Source organism: Fulmarus glacialis, unplaced genomic scaffold (genome assembly GCF_000690835.1).
Source record: "Fulmarus glacialis isolate BGI_N327 unplaced genomic scaffold, ASM69083v1 scaffold118, whole genome shotgun sequence".
Taxonomy (NCBI): Eukaryota; Metazoa; Chordata; class Aves; order Procellariiformes; family Procellariidae; genus Fulmarus; species Fulmarus glacialis.
The window spans coordinates 12,345-36,825 of record NW_009229854.1 but is presented as its reverse complement, the minus strand read 5'-3'; the positions used below and the strand labels follow the sequence as shown (position 1 = coordinate 36,825).

Genomic DNA, 24,481 nt, shown 5'->3' with positions numbered 1-24,481 from the left:
CCTCCCCGCCGGCGTCCCTGGGTGCCGGGAGTCTTCCCCTGCGTGGGGCCCAGGGAGGTGCCATCTCGTGCGTGAGAAAACGAGGTACTTCAGGGCGTGAGGGCCTTTACCGTGGTCCCCCGGGGCTGATCGTGGTGCAGCCAAGCGTTAGCTTCCAGTGGAAGAGCCGTGCTGGCTGGGTTTCAGCTGCTCAGCTCCCTGATGCAGCAGCCTCTGCAGCCACGGGATTTAACACCTGCAAGGAGAAGGCAGGGAAAAAGAGAGGAATGGGATGGGGGAAATGGCGGGGCTTTGGGTGGCAGCCTGGCCTTTGTTACGCTTAAGCCTACAGTGAGACTGCATGTGTTGAAATGTCCTCGGTCAGAGGATAAAGGAGCAGTTTGGCAGATGTGCTGGAAAAACAGTTTTTTCAAAAGTGGTATTGCAGAGCTCCAAAATTTCTCTCTGTCAAGATGGCTTGGTTAACATGTTATTTCTTGTGACTGCTTTTTAGCAGTTAGCATGCAGCCTAGCAGTTCTAAAGCCAGCCAAATAAATATTTTCCTGAGTTCTGTAAAAATATGTCATGAGACAATTGTCCTTATAGGGTTTACAAACAAGTGGGAAATTACTCAATTCCATTTAAAAGACTTTTACAGACATTATAGCCCACATTTTCATTGTATAATAATTAAAAAAAATAAGATGGGGGATGTGGGCACAGATAATGTAAAGTCAGGGTCTGCATTCTTGTCATGGATGTAGTTTACTGCCGATAATGAGAGTGAAACATGCATAGAAAGGCGCATTGTCTTAGCTACATTGCAACACAAAAAATAATGAAATCTGGGGTTGTTACTTTATTGATTTGCTCCCTTTTGCACTCCATGTGTTGTTTTTCTTCTTTTCCAAAAATAACCTTTGCAAGCAATGCAATATGATATTTAGTCATCAGGCTCTTGTCATCTCATTAGCCTCATTTCCATTTTTATCACTGTCTGGCATTGATTATTTATGAATCCGAAATGAGGTCTGAGTGTCCAAGAGGAAAGAAGATGGCCCTAGCTTTTTGGTCTGTCTGTAATTTTCACCGTGGAAAGTTTAATAAAGATTCATATTCATCAATAAAGCCCTCCAAGTTAAATTATTTCATTGGTTTACATTATTCAATCTCAGAAATCATTAGATGAAACACAAATAGGGCCACCCTGCCATATGATAGTTTAGTAAAGAAAAATAGAATTCTAGAAAGACAAAAATGTATCAAGAAATGTCTTGGGACATGATGCAGGATAAAAGTTATTTTTTTCAAGTCTTCAGAAATAGTTGATTTTGGGAAAAATACTGCAAAGTTCTCACTCTTGAGACCAAATACCAAATTTGAAAGTTAGATAATTTGTCAGGGAAACAGTTACAGATCTGTAAGAAATGTGGTGCAATGTGCTGTAATTCCACTAGATGACAGCCAATTCAACAAATAACTCTATTAACCAACTGTTCAAAGGGAATCCCGTCTTTGGTTAGGTGAGGCTTACCGCTGCCACCCCTTTCTCCCCAAAGTCAGTGCTGCTGTTCCTTATCGTCTCCTACCTCCTCTTAAACGTTAGTGCTGCTTTCCCGCTGCCCCTTTATAATACCAAATACCCAGTATCTTCATATTTGACGCTCCTCGTGTAGGCAGAGGTTTATCAGGTTGACTCTGTACTGTGCTATGCATCATCTTTAATATTGTCGAGTTTTGCGTAATTGAGAACTTTGTTGAAGAAACCATTCAAAGATGCTTAAGCCTTAGTTATGTATATATTTCACTGTTTTGTGTTGTTTTTTTTCATTAGATACAGTCTAAGCACACTTATACAGTTAAAAATACTGAAGAAAACAGATTAAAAGTAATTGCTAGGAAGAAGTTCTTCTTTCTCCATACATACGAAACCTCATGTTTTTAATGTTTTACTTATGCCATCTATATTTTGGCTATAATATTGATTCAGTTTCATTTTCCTGTTCTTGATATTGAATTCCAGCTGACACCATATCAGCTGGTATGGCATGTAGCAGAGTCCAACAGTAAAATGAGATTTATTTTCATCTTTAATTTTCTGATTTGTCACTTGTAGGAAAAGAAGCATAGAATCATAGAATCATTAAGGTTGGAAAAGACCTCTAAGATCATCGAGTCCAACTGTTAACCCAACACCACCATACCACTAAACCATGTCCCTAAGCGCCTCATCTACACGTCTTTTAAATACTTCCAGGGATGGTGAGTCTACCACTTCCCTGGGCAGCCTGTTCCAAGGCCTGACCACTCTTTCAGTAAAGAAATTTTTCCTAATGTCCAGGAAAGAAAACTATATCAAATTTATAAATGAAGATTTAATTGAAGCTCCAATGTCAAGATGCCTGCGTGATTCCTTAATGAATTACAATGCTTATTAGCCATTTTGCCAGATGGTTACTTACAGTGTTGTTGTAAGCCAAAGAATATTCTGTATTTCATGCAAAAGATAACAAAAACTAGACCTTATAAAGTGTTATAAAATAGATTTTAAAGCCAAAGCATTATTAGAGGCGCTTTTAGCCTAAGCTAAGTGAGAGAGAGAGATTTCAAGTGAAGAGGAATTAAATATAAAGATATACAAGAGAGGCTGTAGAAGGAATACATTTTTCTAACTTTCATATTTGGAATTAATCACAGAATAAGATCAGACTGCTTCAGGTACCCACAGGGTATAGACTTAGTCTGCCTAGGCAGGATTAAGTTCACCCATTTGCTATAATTGTAATGAAGAAATAATGTGACTTCACCGCTCAGGAAAATGGGGCCGCCCTGCAGGAGTGTTCTTGCTGGTGTTATGCTCATGCTGAGGCTCCTACCTGCAGATGCGAGAACACTTCTTTTTAAGTTAACATCCAGCATTCCTCCGTATCATAAGGCTTAAGAATTTTGTAGTCAGGATATTTTTTCCAAGTTTATTAAAAATTCTCATGTGTTTCTATTATGAAATATTTGTATTACGCTATTTCAGTTCCTTTATTTGTATTTTGTAATTTGTATTTTATCAGTGATGTATTTCTGAACTGCTTCCTTGAGCCTTCTTAGTTCTCAAGGCGTGTCTAGGTTTCAGTGGGCAGGCAAAGCGTGTTTTGTTTGTTTTCCTCTCGGTGTTTTAGTGTGTGTATAGTGATGGTAACAATTTCTTCTCAGGGATGGCAGAAAGAGGCAGTCTCCAAAGCACACAATGGTTTGGATTTCAGGGATTTTTTGTTTGTCACGCTACCAGAAATTTTCTGAGAAAATCAAGTTCCTCATGGAAACCACATGAAAAGGGAAGTGGCGAGTCTTACCATTCAAATTCTCCCTATCTTAGCCATATCTAATTAGACCTCCAGCAGATAAAGTCTGTGTGACTCAGGGTGATTCCATCCCAAATAGCGGAGACTTGAAAACAAGGGGAAACAACAGAACTTAAAACAGAAATTGTTAAGGCAGTTTAGGTATGTGGTGTGGTCTCATTTTCCTAAAGCAGTTGTCTGTGAGGTTGTACAGTCTAATCAAACAATCCATTCTGAATTACATGCATATTATAATGCGCTATTGTACATGATGTAATTTTAATTTCAGTGATCATTTAATGTTGGCATAGCTTTGTTGCTCAAAGACACATCCCTTTACACTGAAGCACAGGCTCTGCCCAGTTAAAACAGAAGGTTTGCTGCCTACAAGACTGTAAGCTTTAACTTCAGGGAAGAAGCATTAGAAAACAAAATTTTAGGGGATGAAAAGAAGAGCACTGTGCAATTGAATAAATCCATGGTACTCCTATGTTATTAATATTATTTGTAGCTCTCAACTCTTCCCTTCTCCTTCAAGAGGATATGGTAGAACTGGAGAAGTTTTGGAGAAGGATGACAAGGACAGTGGAAGGCAGAGAAGGGCTTTCATGCCAGTGACAGCAGGTAGATTGGCTTCTTCAGCCTAGAAAAAGGATTATCAAATGAAGATACAACGTTAGAAAAAACCTAGTGGCATAGAAAGGTTGTGATTATTCAGTGACTCATCCAGTAAAAGAACTAGATGGCATCAAGGAGCCAGATTCAAAACAAACAAAAAGCATTGGTTACTTATGTCATGCAGAGGTAAGATGAAAATCTCCATTCCCCTGGATTCTGCAGATACTGAACGTTTTGCATGATTTCAAGGGGACTGGGGATGGGTTCAGGGAAGCATCACCACACTCTGGTTGGTGAATTCTTCTGTCCCGCCCCAGGCATCCGGTGTTGGCTGGCAGTATGCAGAGCTAGATCAGCTTTTGGTCTGACTAGGTAAGGCCGTTCTGATGTTCCGACTACATTACATAGTTTTTCTAACTCATTCAGTGTGAAATGCTAAGTCAGTTGTCTTGTTTTCAGATTAATTTTTATTTTTTAAGATTTCTGTGCAAAATGAGGTAGCATGAAGATTTAGATAAATATCCTGAGGTTTAGATTGGGTATTAGGAAAAATTTCTTCACCGAAAGGGTTGTCAAACATTGGAACAGGCTGCCCAGGGAAGTGGTTGGGTCACCATCCCTGGGGGTATTTAAAAGATGTGTAGATGTGGTGCTTAGGGACATGGTTTAGTGGTGGACTTGGCAGTGTTAGGTTAACTGTTGGACTTGATGGTCTTAAAGGTCTTTTCCAACCTAAATGATTCTATGATTACAACTTTATAAATGCAAGGGATTAAGACAAAGTTTAAAGGGGTTCTTCAGTATATGTCAATGAAGTCGATCACTTGAAGTATAGTTCCCTCAATAGAGATTTTTATAAATTTAGTGTCTTCTTAATTAGTATAGTTGATGCATCTTCATACGTGGAGCTTCACCTCTTCATAATGAAATTGTACTACTTTTTGCATCTGTCACTCTGGAAAGAGTCAATGCAGCTAAGTGTCACCTATCTGGATTCTGCACTGACTTGTATATGAACATTGCTGTTTGGTAGAGAGATACTGAAGTAAAGATGCTGGCATTAGTCTTGGGAATCTGAGTTCAGACTATTATTATTATTGCTGTCCTGAAGCTGTTTCACAAGACAGTTCTCAACCTGATTTGACCCAGGTTCCAAAACAGTAATTCCCTTTCTCTGCAATTCTGTGTGTTGGGTCAAGGCTGTGATATTATTTGCAGTTCTACAGTTTGAAAACATCCATATTTTTTGAACTATTCTGTAAATTTAGAAATCATGCCGACTTTCATTTGTGTTTGAATTAGACTGTTTATTTGTCAGATACTGCAAAAATACAGATTTTCCACTTTGCTTTTTGAACTTTATGTATCCAATTTTGTATAAGCTGAATTTTAAATTTAATTATGTAGTAGGTAATTGAAGAACACTAAACTTATTTTAATGTCCCATAATCGTACATATCTTTTGTTACAGTCTGTCCCCTTCCCTCTTAAAAAGACTAGCGCTTATCACACTAGCTAATGCTGTCTAATTATTTTCCTCTGTCTCAGCTGTCTATAGTTGTGTCTTAACATAATATTATAAACTTTTCAGATTCAGAAGATTGTTTTTGTTCTCTCCCTGCCCAGCAAATTGGAGTCTTGGCATGGACTCTTTTGTACTACCGTACTGCGAGGAAGTGTATTTTTAGACTGGCATCAACTGTATGTTTCACATACAAGTATCGACAAAAATGCCTACACCCATGAAGCTCTCAGGTTTTGGCATTGTTCTGCTTAGAGTTTCCGCCACTGTGCTTTTCCCTCTGTCTAAATTCTTCCAATATGTTTAGAGGAACAAATAAAGCAGCAGCAGCAGCCATAAACATGTAATGCATATGCTAAAATATTCAGCGGTTCTTTATAGATGAAAAATTGCTCTCTATTTATAAATGTGTATACATATTTATGTACAGTATTTCAGAGTTTATTTCTTGGCCTCTATGATGTTTACAGTTGTTTCACAATGTTTTGACTCCTCCAGGAGGGATCATGAAATTGCTTTTTTTTCCATAAGCAAATACAGCCGCTGAGATCTCTCTAAAAGTCAAAATGTTCCTGAAGGAATTCCAAACAGCACTGAAGAAAGTCATAAACTTGCCAGTTTAAATTTCACTACCTTTATAGACAAGTGACTTTTCAAAACTTTGTGGATACACACAACACAACATTTTTATATCCATTTTCCCACCACAATTATAAAAAGAAATTATATTTTTCTTAACTGTCACCTTTGGAATGCAAAATTGCTCTGGTTGTTTCATTGGAGAAATCTGGTATATACTATTGAAATATTCTCAAAATTTCTTCTTGATTTTATTATAGTTTTAATTTTGATTGTCCTTGATTTATAATAAAAAGCTCTTTTTTAAAAGAGAAAGGTCTCCCATATGTTATGTGAAAGGCTGAATGATGTCAAGACTGACTAATTTGAGGCGGGTTCTGCATCTTTGGCAGCTGATACGGGTTTTATAATGATTTTGTCCTACAGCAGAATATAATGTTCTCTGCATAATAGTTATTCTGCATAATAATTAATCTAGAAAGACCTGCTGGAGTCAGGTGAACATTTGCAGAAGTTGGCAATCTTTCTCTCAAAATTTTGAACTAAAATACTGTGATACTGATTTGTCCATTCATTTCATCTACAGCCAAGTTCAGTGAACTTGTGAAGGAATTCTTGAATTCTTCCATGTATGCTCCGTCTCCACTTTCCACTGTGCTTTGCTTTACAAATACTCTATGGCTCCCCTATCTCACTATGTCATGGCAAGATTTCTGTGTGCCTCAGAAGTCCTTCTTCCCCTATCTTCCCTCTGCAAGATGCTTATTGCCTCTCTTTAGGCATCCCATATCTCTTATATCTTTCTCCTGGAATGTTTGTGTCTTGTTTCGTGCTGCCTTCATGCAAAAGGTCAATATTTTAAAACTCTTAGAATATACAAAACTCTTAAGATACTGTTATGCCAGAAGATGTTTTTGGCAGCTATTAATTGGCATTTGATATAATGACAAGTACCAACCTGATGGACATTGCTGTCTTATCAGGGTACAAGCAGCATTGTATCCCCCTGTATTCCACCTCCCATTTCCTTCTTCCATTTCGGCATTTTCACACACCTCAGACAGTTCTGATGATTGATGCCTGGGAACGTAATTCTTAAGTGCTGGACTGAGATAGTAAACACAAAGTGAAGTTACATGAAGTTATAGTAACTTGATGACATTAGGTCTCATCTTGCTCAGAAGTAATTAATAAATGTCCATGATCTAGCTGTTCCTAATGCAAGAATCTTAGAGATTTCTATTCCTAAATGAGAGCTATAAAAGTGGGATTTTCTCAAATATAATTGTAAGAAAGTTATCTTTTCCAACAACCCTACTTGTTCCAACTTTCTTTTTTTGTCTCTCCGTGTATTTATTAAAAAACTGTATTAACGAATTTGAAAAAGAGCTTTCTTCAGGATAAAGCTTATACCAAGCTACGATTATAAAATTTGGATTTTAGCCTCTTTTAAAGCTCCTTCTTTTGGGGGAGAAAAAAGGGATTCCCACACTGTACTAGGGATCAAAATACAGCTTGAATCCTATGAGTTTTATTATTACTTTTGAATTAGTTCACTTGGATATTTTTCAGGGTCATATTATTTTAGCAGGGGTCACAGATATTGAAAGTGTAACCTGGTACATAACTGAAACGTTAGTACTACATAGGAGCTCTGACATCTCAGAATAATTATTTTTTCCAGTATTTTTTTACCTCCTATTCTCAGATTTTATATCATGTTTTCTCATTTTGTATGGTTTCGGGGTTTATTTGTTCGGTTTGAGTTTGTTTTTTTTCAAGTATGGCTATGCAATGACTTACAGACATGAATAACTTTAATGATATTACTCACACAAGTTAGACCAGTTCTTGTCCTCAAGATCTCTATGTTCTGTGAAGGGGTTCCTTTTCTATGTAATTACTCCCTGCAAGGTCAAGGGACGCCATGAAGGGTGGGCTTATGTTGTGTGGAGAGAAGGAGAAACGCATTCTTGGATTAGTCTTACGGAAATGACAGAGAAAAGTTCATAGCAGTTACACCTATAGGAGTCCCATCCACTTGGGGATTTCCTTTATAAGGACCCGCCTGAAGGAAACGGCTGGACTCCCCAGTTCAACAGATTTTCAAAACTCAGCTGGTCAAAGCGCTAAGGAAGTCAATTTAGTTTTGAGGTTAGCGCTGCATTGAGCAGCAGATTGGACTAGAGGACCCCAGAGGCCTTTTCCAGCCTAAACCTATTATTCAATGCCTGTTCTTTAAGAAATATTGTTTTGCATGTTGTCTAACATTTATGTGATGGTAACATAGCCAACTATTAGAGGATTTAAAAAATACTCAAACAATGATAGGGTGATAGTGCAGCCTCTTACAAGTCTTTCATGAAGTTGTAACTGTAGACCCACCTAGTTTGCTCACGTAGTGACTTCTGTTGTTTGAACGTGGATCTCGCATGTTGATGTTGTGTTCTTTACACTACACATTTATCTTGCACAGTCATATATACCCCTGGATCTACTTAACTGTATTTTGGTATTTTTGTTACTTCCTAGAACTTCAAACAATGAGTCAGGCTGGTGAAGAAAGTTCCAGTTCCAGTGACACAGAGTTGGAAATCAAGAAGGAGCAACCTATCTGTGCTCTAGCTCCAACAGTTTATAGCCGAGATGAGGGATCCACTGATGTAACAGCAAGTCCTGCATTTCAGTGTTTAGATGAGGTACCATGTACCCCAGCTTTCTCTGTCTATAACAGTGCATATTGTGTCCAAATCAATTAATCTGAAACGTATATTTTGTTTGTTAGTAAGTGAAGGTTATTATCATAGGCTATCTGTAGCTTCCCTGTTTCTTCTCTGTTTTTTTTTCTAAGTGGTAAGAACATTTTGTGAAACAGAAACATGCATGGGGCCTATTCTTGCTGGGGATGATGTGCTTAGTAGATAACCACATTTTTTTTTTCAGTGATCATGGCCTTAAGGGGAATGAGAATAGAGAGGTCTTGTTTCTGTAGTATTCTAGCTATAGAGGTAATGGCATCATGATTTTTAGAAAGGCTCAATAGCTGCAGGAAAAATCCAAGGTAAGTGGCTCCTGAGGCACTAATAACTGATGATGATAGAAGAAACCTTTCGGAACTCAGTTTCTTTTGCAGAATTTTCTGTGTTAAGGAAATTTTTAGAATACTAGAAATATTTTAGCATTTAAGATATCAATTACATATCAAATGGAATCCTTAAAAATGTAGTGCCAGAAGAGACATTAAGAGATCATCTAATCCAAAATTTACACTGAAGTAGATTCTCTGCAGATATTTGTCTAATTTGTTCTTTAAAACTTTCATTGATGGAGATAGCTCTTTGGGTATCCTTTTCCAGCATTTCATCATTGCTAGAGTTTTAAAAAAAGAAGTTTTTCCTAAATCCCAGTTTAAATTTCCTTTGGAGTGAATAATGCAGCTTTCTTCTTGCCTTTCCCACGGTGACAATGGAGAACAGTCAACTTCTGCCCTCTTTGTAACAAAAATGTACATAACTCATATCCTAAGCAGGCTTTGTTCGTTCTTCATGTTTGTCTTAAAGTTCTTATTTTAAGTTGTTTTACCTTGGGCTCTTTCCAGCTTGGATCTGTCAGATTGGTTTGCTAGACCTCTCTGCCTTGGACCTAAGGTCAGTACAAAGGACGGGGTGAGAATTTGTAGTGAAGAGGAAAATAGGACTACCCCTTTCCTATCCTGCTATTAGATCATACTGAACATAGCATGAAGCTGCACAGTCAATCTCTCTCTAATCTCTTGTGCATTCAAGTGAAGTATACAGGAGGGAGAGAGATTTTCATTTTCAGTACAGTGCCAGTATATGGTGAGCCCACAGCTTCCAGTGTTGTAGCACAAAACCCCTTTTTTCTCAGTCCAAGGCAGCTGCAAAAGTCCAGGACAGCTCAAGTCTCAAAGAGAGTTGACCTCTCACCTTACAGAAATCCTCCTCTACTGAAAGTATGGAAACTGCACTGTGGGGAGTACTTTATTTTCCAGTTACTCCCATACTTTTTCTATAGATTTTCAGTTGTGGTAGAATTTTTGGTATGTCAACAAGAATCATATGCCTAGTGCAAGATATCTTTACCCCCCACCCTTCCCCAAATAAAATAAACCAAAACTAAATGGTATAACATTCCAAAATATATTCTACATTTCTGCTTTGTTTTCCTTATTTTTAATCATGGTGAAAACTTATTTTCCTAGACTTATTCTAGAAAATTATCAGATCATTTGGCTGACTTTTTTTTTCTCCAAAAAATCTTTCCAAAGAGATTATTCTGCATGTCAAATTTAAGGCCAACTTGTTTAAGTCTGATAGCATTGTAAACCATTAATGGGAAATGTAGGGTAACCTTAGTATTAGAAGTTGTTCCCAACTCAAGAAAAAAACGTGCAGTGGAAAACCAAAGTAAGCAATTTGCATAAGATTTCATAAATGAGGTCTTTCGGTCATTTTGTCAATTTTTAGAAGGGAACTATGACTCATTTATTCTTACCATAATTTTTAACAGTTCGTACTTGTGCTTTACACATCAATTTGGCTTTTCATCACTTATTCACATTTCTTCTCTTCCACTGACGTGTTTGTTTTCCTTTGTTGAACTTTATACATAATTCAGAGATAAATATATGACTTCGGTCACCATAGAGGTTGTTGCATTGACACTGGCTTCAGCTTCTTGGAATAGCTTTCAGAATTTTTCCACAGAAGCAGAATTGTATCATATTATCTCGTTTACTGGCTACTCATTTATGCCTGCATAGCAGCAAATACTTATCAGAAGGGACACCTTTTGATATTGTAAGATTTATTGAGAACTGATATATCGCTTCTCTCAGTAAACCTTCCAGTCAAGCCAGTCTTGTTTTTCTCATGTAAACAGCAGATAGTCAAACATATAAATAGCAAGAAGTCAAATATGCACACTCTGTCTCCTTCATTTTTAATAACATATAGTAACATTGTTTAGCCTTGTGGGTTAGGTAAAAATATTAAAAACTGGACAGAGGTTTGAATAAAAGCGACTCAGTCCATCATGACTTGCTTTTTGACACCAAGTGTTTTTATTTATTACAAAGTTGACATCAGCCTAACTCAGTACTTCTACTGCTGTTGGTTAGAGGACTGTCACACATTCACAGAATGAACTTTCCACTTCTTTTAGCCTTTGTTGTTATGTCCTTGAAATAAAGTCCTTTGCTCTAACACTTCTAATTGATTTTCTTGACTTGTGAATCTTTCCTCATATCACGCTTTCTTCTAGTGTACGCCGTTAGAAATAAATCAATCTGGATCATGTTAATAACTTTAATGGAAAACTTTCCCTAGTACCTATGTGATGAAATAAATATATTACTTGGATAAATGCTACATTGAGATGCAATGAATGATGCTGTTTTCATTTGGAATTTAGTGCATTATATATGCACTGTATATGTATATGTAATTTGATTCTTAAAAGGCAGCAAAATATGTATTGAATTTTCTGTAATGTACATTGTCTAAATTTCAAGAGCTATTAATTTTATAAAATGAATATTTCACTAGTAGCTAGCTTCAGCAAAATGGTCTGAATTTATACTTATCCTTTGCAGGCAATTTTATGATTTTTTTTTCAACAGATGGTAATATAATACATTTTACCTCTCCCTTTATCCTTACATCAACCTTGTTACAAACCTACTGTTACTGCTAAAGCAGCACAGGACATACTGAACTTGCCATTTGAGTAGTGTCCTGGTTTTGGCTGGGATAGAGTTAAATTTCTTCTTAATGTTGTGTTTTGGATTTAGTATGAGAAGAATGTTGATAACACACTGATGTTTCTAGTTGTTGCTAAGTACCCTGCTAGTCAAGGACTTTTCAGCTTCTCATGCTCTGCCAAGCGCACAAGAGGCTGGAAGGGAGCATAGCCGGGACAGCTGGCCCAGCTGGCCAACAGGGTATTACATACCATGTGACATCATGCTCAGTATATGAATGGTAGGCGTGTTCCAGGAAGTAGCGATCGCTGTTTTTTGGGCATTGCTCGGCGGGTGGTGAGCAATTGCATTGTGCTTCACTCATTTTGTATATTCTATCATTATTATTGTTGTTATTATGATGATTATTATTATTATTTTCCCTTCCTTTTCTGTTCTATTAAACTGTCTTTATCTCAACCCACGAGTTTTCTCACTCTTACCCTTCCGATTCTCTCCCCGTCCCACTGGGGGTGGGGGGAGTGAGTGAGTGGCTGTGTGGTGTTTGGCTGCCTGCCAGGTTAAACCACAACAAGTAAAAAAAGCAACAGAACATGACATGAAACTGGATTAAATGCTCAAAATGACAAGACTGGCAGAATGAAAATAAAAACATTGATTAATTAATTGCGTCCTGCCCGCTCTCCTCATTTTTGTCCCCATAATTTTTGCCCTTCCCTGCACTGTATAGTAGCATTTTTTCCCTCTGGACACTCAAGTTGTTCTGTCCTTTCCTCCCTTCATCCAGGCTTTCCCGTTTTAATGGGAACATAAATAAATAAAACATCAGTTGTCATAATGATGCTGTTGATGTTCAGCTTGTAATCTATTATAGTATTCAAATTCTTTTCTGTTGCTTAATTATTGATTGTTACCCAAATCACAATTAATTCCAGACACAAAAAAGACCCCTACTCTCTACATCTTTCCAATTTGATAGTGAATTGTTAACAGCTATGCTCCAGGAACAGTTTTCCATCCACTTTATCTTTGTAAAATTTTGAAGATTTAACAAAGTTGATGAATTGCTCACAAAATCTACTAGTTCATCTTTTTGATTCAAGAGACTATGCAAAACCTAGTATTCTTCAGGTTCTTTCAGTTAGAAGGAGAAATCAGTCATGGAGCCTAGTATCTTTTAATTCTGTTTAGTTAATTCTCTTTATTTATAAATTAGGTACAAGCTCTTGTTTTTCTGGAAAAAAAAAGGTCCCACTTTAAGGTCTTTTTCAGTTAGTACTATATTAGCAGTTCTTGTTAGGCTTTACTCAAGAGTGATGTCTCTGAGCTTTTCTATGCTGTGCTTTTTCTTTCTCTTCCTTTTGTTGATATATTCTTGGGTTAGAAAGATAGTTGTTAGTTCACTCAAATGTATACATCTATTTTTAAAACAATACCAGAAAAAGGATTCTGCAACATTTGTCTTGCATGTCTTTGTAGTAGACACTATGAAGGAACTATTCATTCCATGAAATAGTGTACTTGTGAATGAAAAGTGCTTTGCTATTTTCCAGATTCAGTGAGTGGATACCTTGTTTGGAAGGTACTACAATAATCCCTTTCTGCTAATGAACGTCGTCCATTTATGTGCTAAATCTAAACCTGCAGAAGAATAAACTCCTTTGGGAGATTTCTCTGATTGGTCTAATGCAGACTATTGCACTCTGTATCCTATAAGAATAAAATGGACTGTGTCCCCTATCTGATACCAGCACCAAATCTTTCATTTGCCCTGCTTTTTTTTTTATGGAAATTGTCACTATCATGCTACATTTCTTTTTGCTGGTGTCCAAGCATCCCATTGCCACCATCCATCAGGAAGCAGAAAGAACATTTCATGAATATTTTTCATGTCTATTTTGAAACTTGGAGACTTTTTGAGATTAATGAACTTCTTACTCCTGACTGCCAAAAGTGGTTGAACTACTAGTAAAGGTGTTAACCAAAATCCTGGTTCTACTGGAAACACAGAGCAAAATCTCCATGTTTACCAAAAAATGAACAGTACAGTGACAGAGACTTCTCAAGCAAATTTTGCTTCTGCTGATCTGATGCTGATTCATGTGGATCTGCTAGCTGGAAGAGCTTTAAAGTCATGGAATGATGCATATGTTGAGTGTTTGAATGTGGTTTAAGAGGGGAAAGGTACTTTTCATTTTTCTCTTTTTTCTCATCTGTGCTGCAGGAAAGAAGAGAAAGTCACGTAAAGGTTGGCTACAGCTTTCAAATAGAAATACTAAGAATCAGTATTTCAGATATTTCTTCAATGGCATTCCAACATCTAACAATGCCACTCTAGAAAATATAGCCTTTTCCAATTTCTTTTGCTAACAAGCTGTTTCTTAATTCTCTCGTAACTTAGGTTAAGTGGTAGGTGTAAACAACTTACCTTTTTTAAAAAAAATGTTGATATATCTTTAAATGAAAAATTTCCTAGAAAAGCTAGCTTGGTAGATGAAGATAGAAATTTTGGGGTTTTTTATATGAGCACCAATTTAATTTCTGTTCACATATACATACTATAGTGTGTTTTCTACTCTTATAAAGTATGATCATCGGTATATTTTTGCACGGTAACCATAGCAGTGGATAATTTTTTTCAGTACTCTCCAAACATATACTCTCCAAACACATACTCTTCAAACATGTATGTGCTCTATAAAAGATGTAAAAATCTTAACACAGCTGTTGAATGCAAACAACATTTTCAAACTTGAGCTGATCCTGGCACACTCCACATTACATGCTTCAAAGGTTCTTGGCACAACAAAAAAGCTGTATAAATATATTGGCACAGACAGCAAAGACAGATGTTGCCTCTACCTCTACCCATAGGAATCTGACTGCTAATTAAATAAACCTTTTTTAACTTTGTTGCTATGGTCACTTGGGGAGTCAGCTAGGGATGATAACGTGTCTGTAAGCTAGAGTCTGGGGTTTTTTGCAATAGCTTTCAGCAAGCAAGCAATAGTTTGCATAGCGAATGTTAAACCGATCGGTCGTTGCGATAGGTAAGTTGGTTGTTGGTGGTAACTCCTATAAAAAGCTGTAGAGGAGTGGGTTAATTTACAGATGCCTTTAAACAGCAGGAGTGGGAACAGAGCCAGTGTAATATGTTCTTTTCTTGAGAGATTCTTTTTACCGCTTGCAGGTGACATTGTGAGGAAACAAGGCCAGGAAGCTGTTGCATGTGTTCATGTTATCACAAAGCAAATGGTATTTCTGTTCATTTCTGAAAAGCACATTTGAAAGCATTTATGATGTGTTGTTTCTTCTATGCTGTTACAAAGTCAAGTGCAGATTTTCATGTTTCACACAGAGGAAACACAGCTTCCTAAAGCTGCGAGACTAGGAGAAGGAATAATCTTTAATGCAGCATCTTCTTGTGTTTTGGCCTTTTCTCAACAATTTCTGAGACTCATGAGACTTAAAGCATATTGCTGTCTTATGTTCCAAAGCTGTCTCCCTCTTCCCTTTTTCTCACCCAAAATATGTATTTGAGATCTGATATTCCAAAAAAGGGCAATCTTGTACTAAAATCGTGAGTCTGTCTGGCCTTGGCTTACGATGTTTATGTCAGCACAACCACGTGGTGAGGAAGCCAGAGCAATGTTAACCAAACATACATTTGATAAAAATGTCCAGTAGTGGAGAATCACCTGCTACACAGATTACGTTACTTTAAATGTTAAAAAGGTGATTTCTGGTTTCCTTATTCAAAAAACCTGTGTCCAAATACTCCTTAATGAACAGAGCCTTAAAGATTTGCATGAGAAAGAATCCTTATCTTTAAGTTTAGCATATAGAGGTTGAGCTGCAGAGGTAAGCAGAGGGGCTTTTATATTCTGTCCAAAGAAAGAAATGAGAATTTCTGTTTCTCAAAATGGATCCTACTTCTCCATAAAAATCATTGACTCCATGTAATTGCTTAAAAATAAGTGCATAAAACATAGTTATTATTTTCTACTGTGTAATTCTAAATGTTGGTGTACTATAGTAGAAGTGTAATATTAATTAGACTTACAGTTTGTCTTTATATAAACATAATTAGGTAATTGGGGATATTTTTTCCAGCTATTGATTATTTTCCAAACAGATGCTTTTTTTACTGAGATCAGAAAAATTGATGAGCAAGGACTTAAAAAATAATATTGATTCATATCCTGTTCTCATGACTTGTGTGAGGGTTGAATTTGACTCATCATCTTAAAACATTGTTTTCTGGTTTTGGTTACTATTGAGGGTGATGGCCAAATTCACTTCTGGCAGAAGTATTATAACTCCATAAAAGTTTCATTAAAGCTGTGAATGAAAGAGATCAGTTTAGTAAGTGGAATGTTTGCATTTAACAGGGCCTGTGGATGGTATTGCTCAGCTATTTTTCTTTGAAACTTATGTCAATGTCTTCAGGCTCATATATACCGTATTATTTTTCTCTTACTCCTGCAAAAAAGAACACAAATCACATTTATAAAAATATATTTCAAATCTATTTCTTGGTAGGCCAGTATTTAGTTCCTATCTCATCTTTTTTTTCTATGAAAACTTAAATTCACATCCTTCCTGTTTTGATTTTCTATGACATGTAAGTCATAAAAGCTAAGTAAATTTGGCAGGTTGGTTTTTTTTTTGTTTGATTTTGGTTTAAGTTATAAACACAGTGTCCTAGGTATGGATTGAGAACCATCTTAATTTCCTTTGAAAATAATCATATAAATGCAAGTTTATTTTCCACCAAATTGTCAAACTACCTGCTGTTCGCAACTCATTCTCTGAGTTTAACTGCAGGTTTTCCCAAAAAACACCATTAAGGAAACAGATATTTGCACAAAAAAGGGAAGAAAAAAAAATGAAAAATTACTGCTTTCAGGCCTTCTTTTAATTTCTTCTCTGGTTTTTTTTTTTTGTGATTTTTTTTTGTTTAAGCAACGCATAGAAAGCCAAGACATAACAGTCTGCTTGGCTGATCACATTGAACAGATGGGTTTATGCCTTTATTTTTTGGAAACAACCCATAGGAATTTTGCTAGCAAACCCACTGTTAGTAATCTTCTTCACTAAAATTCGCAATTTAAATATTAGCAAGATCAAAACCACAAGGGTTTTCTTATGATAATCAGTGTTACATAGATGTTTTCTGTAAATCGAAAGACATGTTTTGCATTATTAAGCCTTAAGCAGAGACCAAGTGCTTTTGTTTATATAAAAAATTGTGTGCTTTAATTTGGGGTATTATTTCTATTCACATGCTTTGATGAAACTTGCATATGATCTGAAAGGTGTGTAATACAAAAAACAGATGTGTTTGCTTCTTCTCTTTCATGTTAAAAATACAGGTTGTGTAAACTCTTGGTTGGGCAATTACTTTTTTCTCTTTCAAAATATGAATTGTTTCAAAAAGATGTCTGAGATTTCAGCCTTTGGTATTATCTGGCAGCTGAAGTGTCATAAAATGGATCTCTTAAGAACTTTCGTTACTAGCAATTGCTCTCCTGGCAAGTCACATGGTTGTCTTTGTTGGTCATCTAAAGTTTTCTGTCTTTTCTTATTATTTCATTTTTTACAGAAAATCAATAAAACAATTTATGAGAAATTTTTTTATAGTCCCCATAAACATCTATGACAGTAGTACAGCTTTAACAGTATGACCTAATTTTATTACACCAAGAAAAAACAAAAATAATGCTTGCAACAAGTAGATGGAGTTACACTTTGTAAAACTAGTACACATTGATGGAGATTCAGCTACAACAGTTCCAGGCAGGTAATATTCAGATTTGTGTAACAACATTACACTTCCTTTTTCTTTTTTTTTTCTTTTTTTTTTTTTTTTAAAAGACATCAGACAAGGCTTTTGTAGGTGATATTAGTCACATTTACTTATTCTATTAAAATTTCTGTGTTTTACGAAATTTCCTGTAAACAGGATGAAAAAAGGACAGTTCCTTTTCTAACAACTTAGCAGGAAAAAGACATTTTCAAGTAGAAGCTTATAGATGCTGTAAGTCATACTTAGCTAGTTACCAGATAATGAATAGGAGCAAATTGTGCATTTCATGCAAAATTATTAAATATAATCATATGCAATTAGATATTTGCTCTTCTAACCAATACTTCCTAAGTTGCCTTTTTTTTGTTTAGACAATCATTTTTTATCCCAAAATAAATATTCTATAGCTTCAAAACATGTTCTCAAGCAAAGATTATACATCTTGCAATTAAAATTTCCTGTTACTCTTTAAAATTGAAATATAATAAACCAAATTACACTTCACACTGAAATATCCTTCAAAGTATTTACTTCTTTAAAATATATATATTAATATTTTACAATTTAGCAATTGCCACTGTTGATCATTTGCATAACTTGTAACCATAGTAGTTCTTGTTATCATCTCAAAAAACAGTAAAGGTCATATTTGTAAAGTATTAGGTCAGGTGTATGCTTTTTTTTTTTTTGGTATGTCTCTTTTAACCAAAAAGCCTATGCCAGCAAAGACCACACTTTAACTGGTAAAGAAATACAGTCTTAGTATAGTTTATCTGCATCTCAAGATTGGCATAAGCAATACAGCAAAATAGCCTCTTTGCACTTCCTGAAGTGTTTGAAAATTTGATTGTTTAATTTGTTATATTTTAGGGAAAAAAAGTCTTTCACGTATTCTCTTTTCAATTTTCTCAATTTTGTAATTGCCAGTGGGTTGTTCATGTTTCTGTGGCTACAAAAGGGGTGCTCAGAAAATGGGGAGAACACAATCTTTTCGTATCTTACGAAATATTTATAATCTTTCTTATAATTTTAAGGTCTAATGGTACCTAGAGCGAGAAGTACTTAAATGAGAGCTTGAGTCTCTACAAGAGTCATGTTGTAACATTTGGCTTACCTAAAAGATTCAGGGAAAACAAAATGGCGCTGGAAACTCTTTTTGTATGTATTTAGAGGCACTAATGCAAAGACATGGATTCTTCTTGATGTGTCTTCTTCCTGCCTGTCTACCTGCCTATGTAAATGTGCAAAAAGCTGCATAACAGCTCCTTTCTCCCACAAATGACAAATAGGACCTTGAGCTTGAACGGAGGAACCAAGATGAGCAAGAAATGTTGTCTTTCATTATGTGCTCTCTACATTATTTCCACTTGCTTTTACTCAATTCTTTCATCAACTTCTTTGAATAATCTTTGATAAAGAGGATAGGATTTGAGGAATCATCTTCATTTTCTAAGTTTTCTTCAAGGCTTTTTTTGTGTCTTTGGGCAAACCATGTGGCCCTTTTGTTTCCTAGTCCTTTAAAAATAATAATTTGTAGTACTCTTCCTAATTTATATTGATATTGCCATGGTATACCTTTAAAGTTGTGAAGGATAGATGATACAAAAAGTCAGGCTGTTTCAGAGAGACTAATTTTCATTCTAAGTGTTGACAAACTTGTATGTTATCAGTTATACCTCTGAGTTATTTTCAGGTTAAAATGTAGGTTTCATTCAGACACAATTTTTGGAAGACCATTTAAAAGTTTTAAATCATAAAATCTGGTATATCACAGTCAGTAAGAGCACCAAAAGCAATGTTTAGAATATTTACATAACAATACCAAGACTTAACCTGTGCTGTTTTAGCAATAACTATTCAGAAATATTCATGCTGTTTTTAATATATTATATGGGTCAAACCATCTCTAAAAATTTATGTGGAAGTATGCTGTTTTGTCTAGAACTATTTTATGCCAAACATAACTGAATACTTGAATTCTGAGTATAATACTGAGTAAGTATGATTTTGAGTGCAATCCAATGCAAACTAGTTAAGAGAAAGGAGTAGAATTACTGCACAAAACTTTTGGGTCTGATCATGATTTTTACTGATTTAAAGGCTTGCCTATATCCACTGGGAATATCATCAGAAATACCATGCCATGTGCCCCAGAAAATGCCATTGCGAACACCTTTGTATTTCTTGTGGTAGTACTTGCCATTGAGGTTGGCAGACAAGCATGCATCAAACCACCAGCCAGAGCTGTAGTATGCTCCACAGTTTCCTGAAGAATACCTATCGTTGTCCTTGTCTGGAGTTGTAAAGAACTTTTGATCATGGTTGTAATGTCTGCTGTAGTGAAGGGCATCTCCTGCTGTGCCACTATAGCCATGAACGCTTAGACGGTACTTTAGATATTCGTTGGCCACATAGAAGTGTTCGTATTTCGCGTACTCTCTGATACCATTGAAATCTTCAAGTTCAATTCTCAGTTGCATTTCCTGGCTCTTTGTCAGGAGGTGAATTTTGTCATTCCCCAGCCAAAACTCCCTGCTGAGGTTTCCAAAGCCATTTTTGTAGTCATTCCAGGTTCTGTTGAAGTTAGTGCTACCATCCTGACGCCGTTGCAGCACTGTCCAGCCGCCTCCATGTGTTTGCATGTCACAATAAACTTCAAAGCTATCATTTCTGGGGTCAGGGCTAATCCTGTAGATTCCGTTACTCCTTCTGCCTGCTGTGTAATGATCAGCACAGTCTCTCTGCATTATTTGTATAACTGGTGGAAGAACAGATAGTGTTAGAATAAACATAATTTCAATTTAAAAATAAACAAACTTGGATTGGAGAGACTTCTACATAGGAAATAGCGTTACAGCAATTTCAGTTCTAGGGAGAAACAGATTTTTTCCATCAGGTTTACTCTATAATAGATGCCACCTAGGATCTCTGCATCAGATAGATGTCCAAAAAAGCCCATTTAAATGACTTTTTTTATCAAAACTGCCTAATATGGGGTCATTTTGATTGCCTGCTTTCTCTTTTCTCCTTTTCTCTATCCTTCTCTTTACCCTTTCATTACCTCCTGTAAATTCAGCCTGATTTCTTCACTCCATATTTCTAATGCTTTGTGTTTACAAGCTTGCTGCTTTTTGTATTTAAATGTATACCATCACATACTGTCTATAATTTAAATCTTCATCTGGCAGTATGTCAGAGAAAAAGCTTTGTTCGTATGGGAAAGACTTTAACCTGGCTATTGTTCAGTTGACATAATTTGATACAGGACATAACATCATTAGGAATGTTTCATGTGTTAATGTTGACTGTACTTTAGGAAGCAGCAAAAAAAGTAATAAAATTGTCTCATCTATTGTAGTAATACTGTGATTCCTAGAAAGATGAAGCTAGACAAGTGATGGTGCTTTCCTGTGTATGTGGCATTGCTGGCTTTACAGTAGGGAAAAGTTTTAGCGTCTACCATTAACACAGCTTTTTCCCACCAATGGGTCATATATTTTATTCAGAAGAAAAATAGCCCCAGGTTTTTCCTGCAGAGTGAAAATCCATTTTTGATCCACAATGTCATCCAGTAATGACATTGTGTTCAACAGCATGGTATTATAATTCCATGTACTTAAGGAAGTGACAGAGAGCTCTCAGAAGTTCTGCATTAAGAGTCAAAACCATAATGTTCATTCCTATTGCAGATTTGAGTTTATGGGCATGTTCATTTGCAGGCTTGAATTGCATGTTTTTTCTAGAAAAATTTAAACAATTAAACTACTTCTTGAAAAGGAGAAGTGTTCTCAGGCTGCAGGGGGGGATAAGACTCAGGGCTCCTTGTTTGCCAGTACAGAAAACTGGACATCGATGAAAGCACCAAGTATAGAAATCAAAGGCTTAAAAGCCAAATCTAAATCCACAATAGATTCTCATTTATTTCACTGAACTTTGTGTAAGATCTTTGGTGGACTAAGCTTCAGAGCAGATATTGACAGAGAATATACATTTCAGCTAAAATGCTTTTATAATCCAATTAAACTCCTATTTAAATAAAGTTTTGCTATTACTTTCAGTTGGAATGGCTCCTGTATAGGAAAAAGTTGTAGCTGTTATCGTTGCTAGTTTTCATAATGTATGTATTGCTGCTACAAACACTTTTAGCATCAGTTACTGTAAAATATAAGGAATATCTACATGATCATATGCTATGAACAGTACCCAACATTTCAATAAGTGTGAGAAATAACTAAAATTAATTTAGTCTGTTATGAAGTAGTGTACTTGAATTCGATTCATTGTCCATTATCAATATACCAAATGTCACTCATTTTTTGTGAATGTTTTATATCTGAATTAAAGTAATTGATTTATACTGATTTATATCTCATTTAAGCTGATTGTTGATATAGTAAAAGCATTACCTTTATTACTATTCATTTGCTCTTTTCACACTTTCAAGAATTTCAGTGGTACATACACTGTACCATCTGCAGATCCTTAAATTTTCAATATGGGTACACAGAAGAACAGTTTTATTTTAAACTTGAATGCTAAGTAACAGAGGCTTAAAAACTGTAAAGCAGCCTGATCTTTCTTCGCTTTATCTCTAGAGAGCCTATCTTCATGTATATGATATGTGATCTTCATATGTATGATATCTGAGTGGTAGAATACACTGACAATCTTGCGAATATTTCTTGTTTTCGAAGATTCTTATATGTGATATAAATACTTTATGACCTAAAAAAATTAATCTTCCTTTAATAACCGTCAACATTAGAAAGAAATTATTAGTTCTATTTCTTAATTTTAATTAGAACAATTAAAAAGCAATAGAAAAAAGTGTTTGTCAGTGATATCCCCTGTTTTCTATTTTATAGTGCTTAGATATTAGATTCATGCTGAGGGTTTAGTATTAAAATGATGGTACGTACATTACCCTCTTGAGAAGTACTGTTAATAAGCTTTCTTAGCCAAGCCTTTCAGATATATTCTGAAAGAATAGAAATATTCTTTTATTATCCATCTGTTTAAAAATTTTACTAGATTCACTTGATGTTTAATAATGACTTGCAGACCATTTCAGAATAGTTGCAGTTTCACATTGAAAAAAATCTGTACAGTTTTCTAAGGCACACCAAGAGAAAATTTACCCCTTGTTATCCAAGGAGAAAATATATGTAGTTCACTGATGTTTAATAACCTTAATGAAGGGTAGTAGGGTGTAAAATAATAAGTTAATTTTTCATGTTTATTAATTGAATTAAAAAAAAAGTCCTTTGAAAATTCATGTTTTAAATCCCTTAATAAAGTCCAATTCTAGGAGGAACAGAACACCTGCAGCTCTCAGTAACCCTCTAGTGGCAGCTGAAATGTTTTACAGGAGTATAAATAAACACTAAAAGAGCAAATACTTAACTTGTGAGGTTAATAGCACAGCTATTTAGTTAAAATATATTTAGAATTGTTTACCTAATATTTGTAAAATGCACAGAAAGCTTACACAGGCAGTAAGAATTAACAGGTTACATACCAGGTCTTGGTTGCATTGCTGGGCATTTAGAGGAACATTTGTTATCAAGGCTGTTCACAACAAACGTCAAATTAGCAACTTTGCTGTCAACATAATGTTCTACATTGTTCATATTTATAAGGCTCATCTTCTCTAAACGACCCTGCAGTGTCTGAATCTGGTTCTTTGCATTTTTTAAGCTGGTTGCCATTCTGTTAACTTTGCTTTGCAGTTCCTTTACTCTGTTATCTTGGATTTTGCTGTTTTCTGCTGGAGTTTCTGCATTAGGTAGCAGGAATTCATTACTAGTGTCTCTTTCTTGGTTGTCATCTGCCTGCAGCTTGCAATCTTGGCAGCATTTCTTCAGCTTGTTTACTGCTTCTTTAAGGGTCTGTACTTCTTTGAGAGTCTTCTCCAGCAGTTTGAATTCTTTGGGTAACTGCATGGTCATCGGAGGCAGATTTATCTGATACGGACAATCCTCTCCTTCATCACATTTCCGATTAGTTTTGAGCTTTATAGGACAAGTCTCAGTAACTTTTCCTTCTTTAGCATCCTCCTCATCTTCTAAAACAACTGCAAAGACATCTGTTAAAGCAAGAAGAGCTGTCTTCAGCAAGACTATGTAAACGAGCAGCTTCATCTTCACAGAGAAACTAGCAGTACGAGGAAGTATGCAAAAGTGGAACAACTTTATAAAGGCAGCTTGAAGCCTGTGAGTTATCAGACTGCCTACACTGTTCTCAGAAATGGGTGGGAGTGCTTGCATCACGAGTGATTAATAGCAGAGCAAAGTAGGTAGTGCTTGCAAGAGTAGCATGTTTCAGTGAGTATTCCTGACTCAGAACTAGTGTATGTAAGCAAAATGATGAAATGCATGTGTGCTGATCACTTATGCAGTTTAATTTCATTCCTTGTTGTACGTGGAGTTTCTTTGGGAGGAAAAAAATCACTTAGCTGTTTGTTATAATAGTCTTCTAACATCCGTTTCTTAACATTTGAGTGTTCTAAAACTGCTTTTCAAAACTAGACTATAGTTTTACCACAGCAGGTGGAAAAGGTGAAAAACAGTCTCTTTCCCAGTTTGAGGTTTATCACACCAATAGCTTCACTGATACTGAGTCCTCTTCCTCCTAAAACTTTTTTAACTGAATAGGTATATTCATGAAAATGATTTAAATCCCAAAGCCTGTTGAAACACACGTGTAGTTTTGGTTCCAAACATTTTTCAGGATAAAGTCACAAACTAAGAAGGATGAGCAGTACTTTCTTCTTCCTATTTTGCTGGCACTGCTTAGGATAGGTATCTGGAATATTCATGGTATTTATGTGACATCACAGTTAAAATTCACTGTTATCTGATTCTGAGTACTTATCGAACCTTTCTAAGTGAAGTGAAAGACACCCCCCACTTTGATG

General features: G+C 35.8%; 1 protein-coding gene across 1 annotated transcript; it reads right to left on the bottom strand.

Annotated features, from left to right (window-relative positions):
* Positions 1-19,616: 19,616 nt before the first annotated feature.
* On the bottom strand, positions 19,617-23,781 carry FGL2 (fibrinogen-like 2). Its single transcript, XM_009583981.1, has 2 exons — positions 23,084-23,781; positions 19,617-20,323 (listed from the first exon to the last, which is right to left on the bottom strand). Exons 1-2 carry the CDS (start codon positions 23,703-23,705, stop codon positions 19,617-19,619), a joined length of 1,329 nt encoding a protein of 442 aa, XP_009582276.1. The 5' UTR covers positions 23,706-23,781.
* Between the last annotated feature and the right edge of the window lie 700 nt (positions 23,782-24,481).

Bases quoted from the DNA above. Each gene is read 5' to 3' on its own strand.
- FGL2 (XM_009583981.1), bottom strand. From the start codon at position 23,705: ATGAAGCTGCTCGTTTACATAGTCTTGCTGAAGACAGCTCTTCTTGCT. The intron at 20,324-23,083 runs GTATGTAACCTG...TTCTTCCACCAG, and splicing joins AGCAATGCAACCAAGACCTG to TTATACAAATAATGCAGAGA.